Source organism: Pseudophryne corroboree, chromosome 10 (genome assembly GCF_028390025.1).
Source record: "Pseudophryne corroboree isolate aPseCor3 chromosome 10, aPseCor3.hap2, whole genome shotgun sequence".
NCBI lineage: Eukaryota > Metazoa > Chordata > Amphibia > Anura > Myobatrachidae > Pseudophryne > Pseudophryne corroboree.
The window spans coordinates 50,004,628-50,023,361 of record NC_086453.1 but is presented as its reverse complement, the minus strand read 5'-3'; the positions used below and the strand labels follow the sequence as shown (position 1 = coordinate 50,023,361).

Sequence of the window (18,734 nt, the reverse complement as noted above, 5' to 3'; positions counted from 1 at the left end):
ATCACTGGTTCATCACTTCCTTATGCCTTCTCCAGGTTAATACATCTGCTCCTCAGTCACAAAAGCAAGGCGTGTATTGCATGGGACTGTGTTCCCCTTTGAAGACCTGGAGCAACAAGCTCAATATAAAAAGATACTGACACTGCAGTAAAAAAGGCCCATCAGGATATAGCTGCGCAGTTCCAACATACCGCAGCAGAGAACCTCAATCATCAAAGGAATGGTACAAAACACTAGTAAAGGTTAATAACTAGAGGGTTTAATTAAAATATGTATTTTAACATCATACTGGAAGGACATAACTGAAGCAGATTTTGACAGCAAAGACCTGTTGGCGCCAGCATGCCTACGAATGGAAAGCCTTGCCCTACAGCTCTGGCAGATAACATGCTGCCCTTTAATTCACTGACAAGTACATCTGCCTCACAAGGTGCTGATCTGAATATTACCCAAATGAATATTCTCCACTTGCAAAGTCTCAAACTGAATGTCCTGCACACTGATTGCGCTGCCCTCAGGGAAGATTTCAACAGTCTCAATGATGGGAATGGTTTCTACGGTCTCCAGTATAGCGACGGTGCTAGAGAGGTCGGTGACATGGGGCTCGCTGGCTGCTGGTGGAATAGCTTGCTCGCGATGCAACTTTCGATGCTTCCACAGGTTTGAAAAGGAACGGTAGGCTCGGCCACAGTCTGGGCAGGTGTGGGGCCGCTCGCCAGTGTGGATACGTTTGTGCTCAGACAGACGGACGGCAATGGTAAAGGCTTTCCCGCACACGTCACACTTAAAGGGTTTCTCGCCTGTGTGTAGACGCATGTGGTCTTTGAGGTGTGTGGATTGTCGGAAAGCTTTGCCGCAATTGGGGCAAGGGTACGGCCGTTCTCCAGTATGAATTCTGCGGTGTACCTGCAAGGACGTTTCCGTACTGAAAGTTTTATGGCAATCGGGACACTCCAAGTTTTTAGTACCTACTTTCTGTTTGTTCCGAGGAGGCGGTGGTTCTTTACTTTTGCCTGAACATCCATCATCGTTCTTGGTGCCTGCATGCTGAGAAGCCACGTGTGCGTTGAGTCGAGCATCGGAATTCATTTTCTTACCACACACAGGGCACTCCAGCTTCTCTCCTGTTCCGCCTCCGGCTCGGTTACAGCGGTGGTCCTTTAGCCTCTGAGAACTAGGGAAATTTGTGCCGCAGTCCTCACACCGGGAAGGCACCTCACCCCGATGCCCTAGTTGATGTACTTCCAGCAGTCTCTTGAGTAAGAAGGAGAGGCCGCAGTCTTGGCACTTGTAGGGGTACTCTCCGGTGTGGTGATACTGGTGCATGAGGAGGCGATAAGGGCGGTGAAAGTTGATCCCACACTCCGTGCACTTGTATGGATATGCCTGACTGTGGACGAAGAGATGCTGTTGAAGCGTGGATGACTGGCTGAACGCCTTGCCGCAAAGCTGGCACTTGTGTGGCTTTTCTCCTGTATGGGTGAGTTTGTGCCGCAGCAGATTGGCTTGAGAGTTAAAGGACTTGGTGCACTCAGTGCAAGAGTAGGGCCGCTCCCCGGTATGGGTCAGCATGTGGTTCCGGAGGTGAGAACGCTTCTTGAAGGGCTTACTGCAAGTCGGGCACTTGTGTCTCCTTTCAAGTGCATGCACAAAGCGATGGTGGCGCAACAACTGAGGAAGCACGGCAAAAGCTTTCCCGCAGGGAAAACACATAAAGCCTCCAGCGGGACTTGGGACAGTGTAGGAATTGATTTTCTTCTCTTCCACCGGAGCAGGCTCGCGTGGTTTATTGCTGTGCTGTCGGCGGTGATAAAGGAACTTTGTCATGTTAATGAACGTTTGTCCACATTCGCAGGAGAACAGAGGGTTGGGGAGGTGGGTCCGGCGATGATTTAGTAGAACAGCCTCACTAGCAAAGCCAAGGCCACAATCCATGCAAAGGTAATGCGACTCTCCTCGATGTGATCTAAGGTGTTCACCCACCTCTGGGTGGGTAGGGAAGACTTTGCTGCATAGGGGACAACTGTAGGGCCCAGTTTGATGAGACAACTGATGGAGCTCAAGTTCCCCAACCGTTTTAAAAGTCACTCCACATGGTGCGCAGGAAAGTACATCAGCAGCTGTCGCTTCGGCTTGCTCTTCTTCAGAAGGAACAGAGACGTTACCACTTACTTGCTCGCAATTTTCAGGGGTGGGCAACTCTTTCTGCACCTGTTCACTTGAAGCTTCTTGGGATGCCTCAGCGGGTTGCTCGCTGGCTTCTGCGACACTTTCCTGACCTTGGAAATGTGTGGCTTGATGCTCCAGGAACTCGCCAGGCGTTTGGAAGAGCTGAGTGCACTCCGAACACTTATAAAACAACACTTCCACCGCACAATCCTCAGTCACCCCTTCATTTTTTTTGTACGAATGTTCCAAGTCCACCAGCACCTGGGTGTGCGAGACTGCAGTGGACGAAGTGGTGGGTACATGGAAATGCTGTTGTCCTGTCACAAGGTGGACCTCTCCGGGAGCTGAGGGGTTGCACATGAGCTGCAGTGTATCCTCCATAACATGGTCTTCTGTTTGCAGCAGCACCTTAGACTGTGGCACATTATGGGTTTCCATGTGAGTGTACCTGTGGGCCATCCACACATCCTGGCTGTTGAACAAGGCTTTGCAATCCGGGCATTCATAATGAATCTCGCTCCGAGACGGCCGCTTGGCTTTCGGGCTTTCAGGATTAGGTGGGTTCAGTAGACGGAGATGTAGTTCCTGGTGGGCAAGCAAGTCACTGGGTGTCATCAACAGCTGCCCACATTCCAGGCACTGATACTGGTTTTCCTGGGAGCCAAGTCCCAGCACCTGGTACTGGGGTGCCTCGGCGGCTGCCGTGTGGCTTTGCTGGTGCAGGACAGCATCTGTCAAATTGGGATATTCCTCCCCACATTCGGAACACACGTAACGGTGTTCTATGTACAGGACTGTCTCTTCCGACTCTGTCATTGCAGCATCTCTGTTCTTCAAGCCTTGGAAAAATAAAAACTGTAAAAAGAAAAAGGGAAACTGTCATCTCAGCCAACCCATGTCTGCATTATACACAAAATAATTAAAATAAAGTTACAGAGCAATATCTGTGCGTGGTCTGTGAATAAGGAGGACACAGAGTACAAGGCAACATGCAGTGGGTGGTTCCACTTATCCTCAGTGCTAATTACTATATAGTGCTTATTCTCATTTCTTTTTCCATGGCTATGTGGTCATAATATTACGAGGATCTATACACTAACACAGTGTGCCCAAATACTACCCTCCGAGTCAGATTATTACCAACAACAGACACACATTATTACCGCAATCCTTACAAGTTATTTGTACATGATGGAGGTTTTATTGCCATCATATTTCACTGAATGGATTAGGAGATTGGCCATTAAACGCACACAGATGGCGATGAATTAAGGAAAACTAATTATTTTGATAAATGAACTCTGTACAAAAGGATTCTACTTTCTTGCTTTACTCCACTAAACGTCCAATTCCCCATACGCTGAATTAACTGAAAGGAAACATGCCAATCAATGAACTCATGCACAACAATAAAATCGGTCTTACAGAATTTGACCCTGTACTGAGTAATGACACATGATCCTTTATGATGTGTAATATAGGAAGCAAATATTGCCATATGGAAATTAAAACCATTTTACAGCCATCGGACATAAGGACATAACAGACTTTTGGCTAAATGTAGCTGCAATCATTTATACCCCTTATGTAATATGAGCAGATTATTATTTTTACATATTACTTCATAGACGAATGCACGCAAGAGTACACAGCCAATCTGTATTCTGATCCAGTTATTAAGAACAATTCTTAAAAATCACATCTGTGCAATTTGACCATCCGTGTGTGTGGACATTTCTGAACAATCCCATTGCAGCATTTGGTCAGCGCCAGCGATAGGTCACCAGAGGTTATGAAAGATTAAAGGTGTGGACACACTGAGATCTTAGTTTTCGATGACTATATAGGTATTGCAAGGCTAGATAGACTGTGCAGGCAAGTCATTCTTGACTATATAGGGGGTCATTCTGACCCGTTCGCTCGCTGCGTTTTATCGCAAGCCAGACGGCCGAAGGCCGTAGCAGGGATGCGATCGCCTCTGCCTGATTGACAAGCAGAGGCAATCGCTGGGCGGGAGGGGGCGGAACGGCAGCGTTTGGCCGCCGTTTCGTGGGTTTGGTCCGGCCAACGCAGGGGAGTTCAAAGGAAATCGCATATTTAAAATCGGGCATAGCAAGGATCTCACTGTGTGCATGCACCTTCAAGACCTCTTGTTGAGATACAGTTTAAGGACCCCATTTATCAAGCCTTGGAGGGTTATAAATAGCACGGTGATAAAGTACCAAGCAATCAGCTCCTAACTGCCATGTTACAGGCTGCGTTTGAATGACTGCAAAAAAAAGGGGGAACAAGCCAACCAAAGTTGGAAAGGGCGCTAGGAGTGTGTTTCCAATTGACCGTGTATATAGCAGCTGCCTGAATAGGTCAGTTACACCTATATAGAATGACAATACAATATAACAACAAAATAGGCTGCGCTTAGAGATGAATTGTTATAACAACTGGTAAAATTTATTATACTTAAAATCTGTCCATTAGGACAATTAAAAATGCATGTACATTGCTGAAATGTGAGCCCTCTGATCAATCTACCACAACCTACCATCTCAGCTTGGACCACCGCGGACCCTACACATTGCTCCATTGGAACCATATCCATTACCAAAGGACTGGACTTTGTTCATCCACACGCAAAACTGGTGAGGACTTTCCATTAATCTTGCATCTCTTTGGAACTGCCAATCCTCCAGCGTTGGGACATACTTTCCAGCCCAGGGACTATGCTATAGCCCCAGGATTTATTTGGTTTCAAATAATAGGGTCTCACGGTCAATTTGGAACAGGCTCAATTGTTGTTTAAAGTATGATCAGAGGTCATTTCAGCAATGTACATGCATTTTTAATTGTCCTAATGGACAGATTTTAAGTATAATAAATTTTACCAGTTGTTATAACAATTCATCTCTAAGCGCAGCCTATTTTGTTGTTATAATGCGTTTGAATGACGACAATTAGGAGGTGACTGGTTGGTAATTCTTCTCCAAGGCTTGATAAATGGGGACCTTAGTATGATGAGAGAATATTTAGGCATTACGTGAGACAACAGCACTGAAATAGTTTAACCAAGTCACAAGGCCGCCCATCCACAGGAGCGTCCCCACCAACTATGCAAACTGGACATTAACCGCTTCACTGCTGAGCCTATATTGGCACTCTTTGGTCTGGTCACACTACAATATCAATATACATTATTTATCCAGTACACAATTTATACTTTGTACCTCAGACTGTCTAGGTACCTGGATGGGTGACAGTAATCAGCTCTGCTAGTACTTCTGCCATGAGAGTGTGTGTGTCTTGTCATCGCCAAATAACCACAAAGGGGCTGCATCATTTGAATGAAGGGGGTCTCCACTTTCACATGACTGCTCCCTTCAGTTATTAAAACCAGGGAAAAATTCCTCCATCTCTGGACTGGGTAATGAGTTCTGCAGTGCATGGGTATTCTTCAGGGATCACACATGATCACCAGAGGATTCTCTTACACCCCTTTCGCATTGCCAATGCCGGATCCCACCAGGAAATTGGAAACGGATCCTTCCCGAGTGGGATCCAGTATTGGACCCTAACAGCTGGCTTGCCAATGTGGCAAATTTGCAGAGTGGGTTGCCATAGCGGCGGGGGGGGGGGGGCTGAGGCGGCACTGTGAGATGAGCTCATCTCCGCGCCGCCTCTCCCTTTGTAGTGAGCATCGACCCGGGAACCCATTCACGCTGCCCCTGACCCGGTATTCAACATGGGAATAACACTGCTTGTAACTCGGTGTGAATTACCAGGTCAGGTGACTCAGGAATTCGACCATGGCCCTTTCACACCGCACACCAACCCGGCAATATGCCTGGTCGATACCGGGTTATTTGTGCGGTGTGAAAGGGGTATTATGGGTCATATACCTTGAAAGAAGGGACTACCCTCCATCCAAATGAGGGCACACAGTCTGTGAGTGCCAGGATGGGCAAGACAAAGCACTATTAATCCTCTCCTCCTCCCCCCCCCTTTTTTTTTTACAAACATCTACAATTTTTCCTGGGAGGGATGTAGGTTAATGACAATATCGCATTTCCATCCATTGAGGTGATCAGGTATCACCTTATCCCATATCAGCACAATAGGCAGCTATAAGTGGGCACTTACAGTTACGTATCTCCCTACCAAATATGAAGCTCTGCAATGCTTAGAACGAGACCCTCTCAATGTAGGTATTAAACAGACAACATTATGCAAAACGTTCCTAAGGATACCAATTTAACAAAAAATTATTGGAATTTTTAGTGTTCCCTTCATTCGCAGCATATGTACTATATAGTCATGTTAATCGCACTTTCTAGGCCATAGTAGCTTGTCTAGAGATTAGCAGCCATTACCAATACTATGTTAAGCATTAATATTCAGCTGGGGTGAGGAAATCAAAGAGAAAAGTTGTGTACTTCAAAATGAACACACAGTGGTGATACTCAGGACGGCTCCATGCAGGGTGTAAGGGCGGAAAGCTTTACTGTATACTGGCAGAGGGCACACACTGGGCACCTGACCATCTTCATATTACAGATATGTCACAGGAGATAACTGCTTCAGGTAAGGCCCGGCAGTTATGGAACAACAGAAACACTGGCTTTAATCTGAAACCAAAGTCATGTAGATGGAGATATCCATCAGCGGCGGTCTGTTCCGCGTCAGACAGTGGGAGCCGGGGCATGTGCGCTACAGACCACCAGGACCATAGTGCTGGTGGAGAGGGGACAGGCTGATGGACCCTCTCCACCAGCCTGCCCCTCTCCTGGACCCAATATATCCATCATATGTAGAGTCCATTTACCTTGCATAATAATGAGCACACTACTGTTAGATATTCTTGGCACTAAACTAGGGTTTGGAGGTGGAGACAGGAGCAAAACATCATCCCTGACTGCTAAACTCCCAGCCTCTCTCCTCCCTCCAGTACTGTATGAATGTACAAAGTATGTACCCACCTGTCAGCACCTGGAGGGAAAAGAGATGGGACACCCAGGATTCAGGGGGGTGTGGAGTTACAGATATATGAGAGAGAGAGCGCCAGATATGAGAGGTAGAGGGGGAGATAGATGTGAGAGAGTGGGGACGATGACACACTTATTGAGACAGGCACATGAGACAGAGGGGTGGGGAGACAGATGAGACAAAAGGGGGGGGGGGGGGACAACGACAGTTGAGACAGACGGGACACACACACACACAGATGAGACAGATTGGGGCCACACACACACAGATGAGACAGATTGGGGCCACACACACACAGATGAGACAGATTGGGGCCACACACACACAGATGAGACAGATTGGGGCCACACACACACACAGATGAGACGGATTGGGGCCACACACACACACAGATGAGACGGATTGGGGCCACACACACACACAGATGAGACAGATTGGGGCCACACACACACACAGATGAGACAGATTGGGGCCACACACACACACAGATGAGACAGATTGGGGCCACACACACACAGATGAGACAGATTGGGGCCACACACACACAGATGAGACAGATTGGGGCCACACACACACAGATGAGACAGATTGGGGCCACACACACACAGATGAGACAGATTGGGGCCACACACACACAGATGAGACAGATTGGGGCCACACACACACAGATGAGACAGATTGGGGGACACACACACACAGATGAAACCGATTAGGGGACACACACACACACAGATGAAACCGATTAGGGGACACACACACAAAGATGAAACCGATTAGGACACACACACACAGATGAAACCGATTAGGGGACACACACACACACAGATGAAACCGATTAGGGGACACACACACACACAGATGAGACAGATTAGGGGACACACACACAGATGAAACCGATTAGGGGACACACACAGATGAGACCGATTAGGGGGGACACACACACACAGATGAGACCGATTAGGGGACACACACACACACACAGATGAGACCGATTAGGGGACACACACAGATGAGACCGATTAGGGGACACACACAGATGAGACCGATTAGGGGACACACACAGATGAGACCGATTAGGGGACACACACAGATGAGACCGATTAGGGGACACACACACACAATGAAACCGATTAGGGGACACACACACACAATGAAACCGATTAGGGGACACACACACACAGATGAAACCGATTAGGGGACACACACACAGATGAGACCGATTAGGGGACACACACACAGATGAGACCGATTAGGGGACACACACAGATGAGACCGATTAGGGGACACACACACACACACACAGATGAAACCGATTAGGGGACACACACACACACAGATGAGACAGATTAGGGGACACACACACAGATGAAACCGATTAGGGGACACACACAGATGAGACCGATTAGGGGACACACACACACACAGATGAGACCGATTAGGGGACACACACAGATGAGACCGATTAGGGGACACACACAGATGAGACCGATTAGGGGACACACACAGATGAGACCGATTAGGGGACACACACAGATGAGACCGATTAGGGGACACACACAGATGAGACCGATTAGGGGACACACACACAGATGAGACCGATTAGGGGACACACACACAGATGAGACCGATTAGGGGACACACACACACAGATGAGACCGATTAGGGGACACACACACACACACACAGATGAGACCGATTAGGGGACACACACACACAGATGAGACCGATTAGGGGACACACACACACACACAGATGAGACCGATTAGGGGACACACACACACACACACAGATGAGACCGATTAGGGGACACACACACACACACACACAGATGAGACCGATTAGGGGACACACACACACACACAGATGAGACCGATTAGGGGACACACACAGATGAGACCGATTAGGGGACACACACAGATGAGACCGATTAGGGGACACACACACACAGATGAGACCGATTAGGGGGGACACACACACAGATGAGACCGATTAGGGGACACACACACACACACACACAGATGAGACCGATTAGGGGACACACACACACACAGATGAGACCGATTAGGGGACACACACACACACAGATGAGACCGATTAGGGGACACACACACAGATGAGACCGATTAGGGGACACACACACAGATGAGACCGATTAGGGGACACACACACACAGATGAAACCGATTAGGGGACACACACACACAGATTAAACCAATTAGGATACACACACACACACACATGAAACCGATTAGGGGACACACACACACACAATGAGACCGATTAGGGGACACACACACACACACATGAAACCGATTAGGGGACACACACACACACAGATGAGACCGATTAGGGGACACACACACACACACACACAGATGAGACCGATTAGGGGACACACACACACACACACACACAGATGAGACCGATTAGGGGACACACACAGATGAGACCGATTAGGGGACACACACAGACACAGATGAGACCGATTAGGGGACACACACAGACACAGATGAGACCGATTAGGGGACACACACACACACAGATGAGACCGATTAGGGGACACACACACACACACAGATGAGACCGATTAGGGGACACACACACACACAGATGAGACCGATTAGGGGACACACACACACAGATGAGACCGATTAGGGGACACACACACACACAGATGAGACCGATTAGGGGACACACACACACACAGATGAGACCGATTAGGGGACACACACACACACAGATGAGACCGATTAGGGGACACACACAGATGAGACCGATTAGGGGACACACACAGATGAGACCGATTAGGGGACACACACACACACAGATGAGACCGATTAGGGGACACACACAGATGAGACCGATTAGGGGACACACACAGATGAGACCGATTAGGGGACACACACACACGCACACACAGATGAGACCGATTAGGGGACACACACACACAGATGAGACCGATTAGGGGACACACACACACACACACACAGATGAGACCGATTAGGGGACACACACACACACACACACACACACACACACACAGATGAGACCGATTAGGGGACACACACACAGATGAGACCGATTAGGGGACACACACACACACAGATGAGACCGATTAGGGGACACACACACACAGATGAGACCGATTAGGGGACACACACAGATGAGACCGATTAGGGGACAGACACAGATGAGACCGATTAGGGGACACACACACAGATGAGACCGATTAGGGGACACACACACACACAGATGAGACTGATTAGGGGACACACACACACACAGATGAGACCGATTAGGGGACACACACACACACAGATGAGACCGATTAGGGGACACACACAGATGAGACCGATTAGGGGACACACAGATGAGACCGATTAGGGGACACACACACACGCACACACAGATGAGACCGATTAGGGGACACACACACAGATGAGACCGATTAGGGGACACACACACACACACACACACAGATGAGACCGATTAGGGGACACACACACACACACACACACAGATGAGACCGATTAGGGGACACACACACACACACAGATGAGACCGATTAGGGGACACACACACAGATGAGACCGATTCGGGGACACACACACACAGATGAGACCGATTAGGGGACACACACACACAGATGAGACCGATTAGGGGACACACACACACAGATGAAACCGATTAGGGGACACACACACACACACAGATTAAACCGATTAGGATACACACACACACAGATGAAACCGATTAGGGGACACACACACACACACACAATGAGACCGATTAGGGGACACACACACACACAGATGAAACCGATTAGGGGACACACACACACACACACACACACAGATGAGACCGATTAGGGGACACACACACACACACACAGATGAGACCGATTAGGACACACACACAGATGAGACCGATTAGGGGACACACACACACAGATGAGACCGATTAGGGAACACACACACACACACACAGATGAGACCGATTAGGGGACACACACACACACACACAGATGAGACCGATTAGGGGACACACACACACACACACACACAGATGAGACCGATTAGGGGACACACACACACACACACACACACACACACACACACACAGATGAGACCGATTAGGGGACACACACACACAGATGAGACCGATTAGGGGACACACACACACAGATGAGACCGATTAGGGGACACACACACACAGATGAAACCGATTAGGGGACACACACACAATGAGACCGATTAGGGGACACACACACACAATGAAACCGATTAGGGGACACACACACACACAATGAAACCGATTAGGGGACACACACACACACACACACAGATGAAACCGATTAGGGGACACACACACAGATGAGACCGATTAGGGGACACACACACAGATGAGACCGATTAGGGGACACACACAGATGAGACCGATTAGGGGACACACACACACACACAGATGAGACCGATTAGGGGACACACACACACACAGATGAGACCGATTAGGGGACACACACACACACACACAGATGAAACCGATTAGGGGACACACACACAATGAGACCGATTAGGGGACACACACACACAATGAGACCGATTAGGGGACACACACACAGATGAAACCGATTAGGGGACACACACACACAGATGAGACCGATTAGGGGACACACACACACACAGATGAGACCGATTAGGGGACACACACACAGATGAGACCGATTAGGACACACACACACACACACACACACACAGATGAAACCGATTAGGGGACACACAGATGAGACCGATTAGGGGACACACACACACACAGATGAGACCGATTAGGGGACACACACACACACACACAGATGAGACCGATTAGGGGACACACACAGATGAAACCGATTAGGGGACACACACACACACAGATTAAACCGATTAGGACACACACACACAGATGAAACCGATTAGGGGACACACACACAATGAAACCGATTAGGGGACACACACACAATGAGACCGATTAGGGGACACACACACACACACACAGATGAAACCGATTAGGGGACACACACACACAGATGAGACCGATTAGGGGACACACACACACAGATGAGACCGATTAGGGGACACACACACACAGATGAGACCGATTAGGACACACACACACACAGATGAGACCGATTAGGACACACACACACACAGATGAGACCGATTAGGACACACACACACACAGATGAGACCGATTAGGACACACACACACACAGATGAGACCGATTAGGACACACACACACACAGATGAGACCGATTAGGACACACAGATGAGACCGATTAGGGGGGACACACACACACACACAGATGAGACCGATTAGGGGACACACACACAGATGAGACCGATTAGGGGACACACACACACACAGATGAGACCGATTAGGGGACACACACACACACACACAGATGAGACCGATTAGGGGACACACACACACACAGATGAGACCGATTAGGGGACACACACACACACAGATGAGACCGATTAGGGGACACACACACACACACACACAGATGAAACCGATTAGGGGACACACACACACACAGATGAAACCGATTAGGGGACACACACACACACACACACAGATGAAACCGATTAGGGGACACACACAATGAGACCGATTAGGGGACACACACACACAATGAGACCGATTAGGGGACACACACACACAATGAGACCGATTAGGGGACACACACACACACACACAGATGAAACCGATTAGGGGACACACACACACAGATGAGACCGATTAGGGGACACACACACACAGATGAGACCGATTAGGGGACACACACACACAGATGAGACCGATTAGGGGACACACACACACACAGATGAGACCGATTAGGGGACACACACACAGATGAGACCGATTAGGGGACACACACAGATGAGACCGATTAGGACACACACACACAGATGAGACCGATTAGGACACACACACACAGATGAGACCGATTAGGACACACACACACATGAGACCGATTAGGACACACACATGAGACCGATTAGGACACACACACACACACACACAGATGAGACCGATTAGGACACACACACACACACACACACACAGATGAGACCGATTAGGACACACACAGATGAGACCGATTAGGACACACACACACACACACATGAGACCGATTAGGACACACACACACACAGATGAGACCGATTAGGACACACACACACACAGATGAGACCGATTAGGGGACACACACACACAGATGAGACCGATTAGGACACACACACAGATGAGACCGATTAGGACACACACACACACACACAGATGAGACCGATTAGGACACACACACACACACAGATGAGACCGATTAGGACACACACACACACACAGATGAGATAGATTAGGACACACACACACACAGATGAGACCGATTAGGACACACACACACACACAGATGAGACCGATTAGGACACACACACACACACACACAGATGAGACCGATTAGGACACACACACACAGATGAGACCGATTAGGACACACACACACAGATGAGACCGATTAGGACACACACAGATGAGACCGATTAGGACACACACACACACAGATGAGACCGATTAGGACACACACACACACAGATGAGACCGATTAGGACACACACACACAGATGAGACCGATTAGGACACACACACACAGATGAGACCGATTAGGACACACACACACAGATGAGACCGATTAGGACACACACACACACACAGATGAGACCGATTAGGACACACACACACACACAGATGAGACCGATTAGGACACACACACACACAGATGAGACCGATTAGGACACACACACACAGATGAGACCGATTAGGACACACACACACACAGATGAGACCGATTAGGACACACACACACACACAGATGAGACCGATTAGGACACACACACACACAGATGAGACCGATTAGGACACACACACACACAGATGAGACCGATTAGGACACACACACACACAGATGAGACCGATTAGGACACACACACACACAGATGAGACCGATTAGGACACACACACACACAGATGAGACCGATTAGGACACACACACACAGATGAGACCGATTAGGACACACACACACAGATGAGACCGATTAGGACACACACACACAGATGAGACCGATTAGGACACACACACACACACAGATGAGACCGATTAGGACACACACAGATGAGACCGATTAGGACACACACACACAGATGACAGGGGGGAAGGCCGAGGGTGAGCGACACAAACACAGATGAGGGGGGGGGGGGCAACACGACAGGGGGGAAGGCCGAGGGTGGGCAACACACGAGAGTGGGGAAGGCCAAGGGTGGGCAACACACGAGAGAGAGGGAGAGAGGAGGGGTGGGGAGAGGAGGGGTGGAGGCCGAGGGTGGGCGACACACGAGAGGGGCGGGGGAAGGCCAACGGTGGGCGACACACGAGAGGGGGGGGGGGGGCTGGAGGGAGGCCAAGGGTGGGTGACACATGAGAGGGGGGGGATAAAGTCGCTGGAGATAAAGTACCAGCCAATCGACTCCTGTCATTTTTCAAACACAGCCTGTGGCATGGCAGTTTGAAGCCGATTGGCTGGTAATGAGATGGAGAGCAGGGCAGATGAGAGTCTGGGTGGGGGCAACAGATGAAAGTGTTGGGAGGACGACAGATGAGAGTGGGGGCAGATGAGTTGGGGGAGGGGAGATGATGGAATATACACACAGCTGTGATGTTGCCTGGACATTGCAGCCTGGCTATGTGCTGGGCCTGTGACTTGCTATGTGCAGTCAGTGTGGAGGCTCTGGGTCACCCACTCTCTGCACATGGCAGTCCCAACACCCCGGGACACCTAGGCCTCCCAGTGTCCCCTCAGACTCGGGGTCAGGCGGGCAATTGGACACCCGGGAGAGGTCTGTACAGAGCATTACACCTCTCCATGGATTGCTGGTACTTGTGGTGTCGCAGCAACTGGACAGCCACAGGTTGTCAGGAGTGCCGCTACCCATTTCCACGCTGGCCGGCCGTGAGGGTGACAGTATGCCCCCACGCCCTATGGGGCGTTAAATTACAGTCCTGTACAGAGCCGGGAGTAGATGGCGGCCACCCCGGGTCACAGCTCTCACCCACCCGCCTCCATACACCCCAATCTCACCTACACACCGTCAGACCTCACCGCGCCGCCTCAGCACCTGCAAATACCGCCGCCGCCGATTGGCAGACGGGAAGACAAGGTCGTCCAATCAAAAAAGCGGGCATGTCGAGTGACCGGATTGAACACGTACAGAGCACGTGACGCGAACGCTGAAGCCGCCATTTTAGCTGTGGGCAAACTTTCCCAAAACAATCAAAGAATTACGTGGTTATCCGCGTCCCCTGCCGCATGTAGATGCTTTAAGGCTCAAGAATTACAATTATTACTTTTTAAGGTGTGCTTAATTTTTCTAGACAAGAAGAAAACTAGAAACTTTCTGGATCCTTTCATTAAAACCACACATATCCCCCCAAAATAATAATAAAGGACAACAGATACAAACATAAATCCTTTTATAAAAAAAAATATTAAAAGTGGGATTGAACTCCCAGTGACACACAGGTACAGCGATAGTGTGCAGGTGTATAATTTACAAGTGACTATGCAGTCATCAATGTATTGGCATGTATGCCGTGACATGCGGATAAATAGTCATCATAGGAGTTTCAGGTTGAGTAAGCGTGACCGTCGGGGGGAGCGCAACAAGCCCCTTCCACTCATCACGCTGCGGGCTTGGTGGAGACCGCAGATTCTATTCCCACTCTATGGGTGTCATGGACACCCACGAGTTGGAATAGTCCCTGTTGGTCGGCATGACGACCGTCAGGATTGTGAGGGGGCGGGTTGTAGGGGGGGATATTGTGACCGGCGGTCTTCTTACTTTCGTCACATACCTACATCCTGGCGTTTCTATAATGGTATAAAACCCATATAGTATACTTACCCCTCCGGAGTCCAGCGGCCCAGCAGTGCGGGCACAAATCCCTTGGTAAATGGCCGCCGCGGCATAGTAGTAGACATTATTGCATCTCATTTCTCAGCAGTGAATAATGATTGCACGAATGTCGACAGTCAATGTTTCAACTGTACAGATACCGACACTACTGTATATACTGAGTCTACCTCATCCCCGGCATGTGTGCCGAGATATTCAGAAAAGACACTGCATAAACATCACATTCACAAGTGTCGATAATGATAATAACATTACAAATGTCTCCAGCAGTTGTATCTCTACAAACTATAGACTTCCGCAGATGTGATACCTGGAGAGTTATGTTTAGTAAACCATCCAAACTATTATTATAAGTAGTACAACATGTTATAAGGGGGCTGCACAAAGAGCCCTCGCGGATTGGCTGGGAGGCTTCGGGAAATTGGGTAGCGCTCCTGGTCCCCCAGAAAGGTAGGCAAATCTCACACCCTGTTGCCTCCCGCAACCCCCCATCAGTAGGCGGTCCGGGGAGGCCGATTACGCATTTCGCGCTGAATGATGTAATTGTAGTCCCGACCCCCGCTATTCTATGCCAGTAATCTGGGCATTGCTTCTCCTACCAAGCTTGCTGTGTGTGGATCTGAGCCCTTCGTCAGTGCACTGGACCAGAGAGTAGCTGCCAGGAAGAAGAGACAGGAGCCTTACCATGTGGTGGGAGAATGTGTGCTCAGAAATTGCTGTAATGTATCTACTGGTTCTATTATGTTTGTGTATTTATTTATTTATTATGGAATGTTTAACCTTTTCCTGACTTCTTATTTTAGTTATATTAGTTAAATATGTTTGATACAGCTTATACTATAGTGTTAAATATAAATACTGTATTCCATGCAGTGTCCAGTGTATAAAATGAGCAATGTATATATTAATGTCCAGGTTCGGTACTAGTTTCTTTTACTGCTCCCCCAGAATCCCACACTTGCTCTAATGTTCCGCAGAGTGGGAGATTGTGGAATGCATTTGGAAACCCCCCCTCTAGAAATCCTGTGTTTGCCCCTGTAAGCATGGCTAATGCTATCCACAGTACTAAATACAATCACAGTACAGGTGTGGTGTGACATGCTGCCACAGTTATGCAAAAATCACAGAGGAAATGAAGCGACAACTAATCCTACAGGCCAGTCATCATGCTGCAACCTTCAAATACAGCTCTGTACATGGGGGGTCATTCCGAGTTGATCACTAGCTAAAAATGTTCGCTGCGCTGCGATTAGGGAAAAATACGGCACTTCTGCGCATGCGTATGCGGTGCAGTGCACACGCGCAACGTACTTTCACAACGGCCAATGTATTTTTACACAAGGTCTAGAGAAGCTTTTTCAGTCGCACTGCTGGCCGCAGAGTGATTGACATGAAGTGGGCATTTCTGGGTGTCAACTGACCGTTTTCAGGGAGTGTTCGAAAAAAGGCAGGCGTGCCAGGAAAAACGCAGGCGTGGCTGGGAGAACGCAGGGCGTGTTCGTGACGTCAAAACTGGAACTGAACAGTTTGAAGTGATTGCAAGCGCTGAGTAGGTCTGGAGCTACTCTGAAACGGCAGAATTTTTTTTTTGTAACCGCTCTGCGACCCATTCGTTCGCACTTCTGCTAAGCTAAGATACACTCCCAGTGGGAGGCGGCTTAGCGCTTGCCCGGCTGCTAAAAACTGCTAGCGAGTGATCAACTCTGAATGACCCCCATGGAGTGGCTCTTTCTGTCATCCTGCTGCATTGGGGATGGTATGCTGAGGAGAAATTTTAATTGGATTTGCAGACTTTAACATACTGTTCTCTAGAAGTGAGCTGTACATTAAGGGGGCGACTGCGCAGACACACACATTGCATTTTCAGATGTGGCGACGTGGCGTTGGGGGGGCAGGGTGAACAGGTTCAGGCCGGGACCATTTTCAAGGTGGCTGCGTAACGTCAAACGCAGCTGCTCCAATAAAAAACATGACCGCTTGACAGCTCGCCAAGGGTCAACCTTAGTTCTGATGTGTCCGCAACCTAATTGTGGACGCATCGGGATGTGGCCTTACACATGCTGGGCAGTCTTTCCCTGTGCTGGGCTGCCCCCAGCATGTGCAGAGATGAATGCAGATCTGGCTGCGTATGCAGCCATTTGAGTTCATCTCTGAATAACCCCCTGAGTCTCCCTGTTGGAAATAATAGAACGTGGACATCCAAGTATTAGAAAGCTAGGTTTAATTAATAAATAAATAAATAAATACATGTGCAATCTAATGCCGCCACAGATTAGGATGACTAGCATTAGATGCGAGCCGTCCTACTAAACCCCAACCCCGCCACCTCCCCAGCGTGCAATAGATTGTGCTGTTTTTTTGCACTGTATGATCAATTGTCCGTAATTGCCGGCGGCCAGGAACGACTGATCATATGTGCAGCACATATGATCAGTTGATGTGATGTACGATCCACGGGGCCGCACACTGCATCATATTCGCACTCAAAACTTGCATGAGGTGCATACGATGGGTCGAATGACAGGTCGATATTGTGTATTCATACACCTACTATAGTTATGTCCTTGGTGGTAGGGTAT

The 18,734-nt window shown here is 48.9% G+C and overlaps 1 protein-coding gene across 3 annotated transcripts; it reads right to left on the bottom strand.

Moving 5' to 3' along the window:
• Positions 1–237: 237 nt before the first annotated feature.
• Positions 238–15,427, bottom strand: LOC134965947 (zinc finger protein 574-like). Of its 3 annotated transcripts, none has more exons than XM_063942362.1 (2): positions 15,329–15,427; positions 238–3,024 (listed from the first exon to the last, which is right to left on the bottom strand). In XM_063942362.1, the coding sequence occupies exon 2, from the start codon at positions 2,983–2,985 to the stop codon at positions 424–426; it is 2,562 nt and encodes an 853-aa protein (XP_063798432.1). In that variant the 5' UTR covers positions 2,986–3,024; positions 15,329–15,427; the 3' UTR covers positions 238–423. The 3 variants fall into 3 exon arrangements, with proteins under 3 accessions (XP_063798432.1, XP_063798431.1, XP_063798433.1); XM_063942361.1 differs by having other exon boundaries at positions 15,321–15,426; XM_063942363.1 differs by lacking the exon at positions 15,329–15,427 and adding an exon at positions 5,409–5,593.
• Between the last annotated feature and the right edge of the window lie 3,307 nt (positions 15,428–18,734).

Bases quoted from the DNA above. Each gene is read 5' to 3' on its own strand.
- LOC134965947 (XM_063942362.1), bottom strand. From the start codon at position 2,985: ATGACAGAGTCGGAAGAGACAGTCCTGTACATAGAACACCGTTACGTG.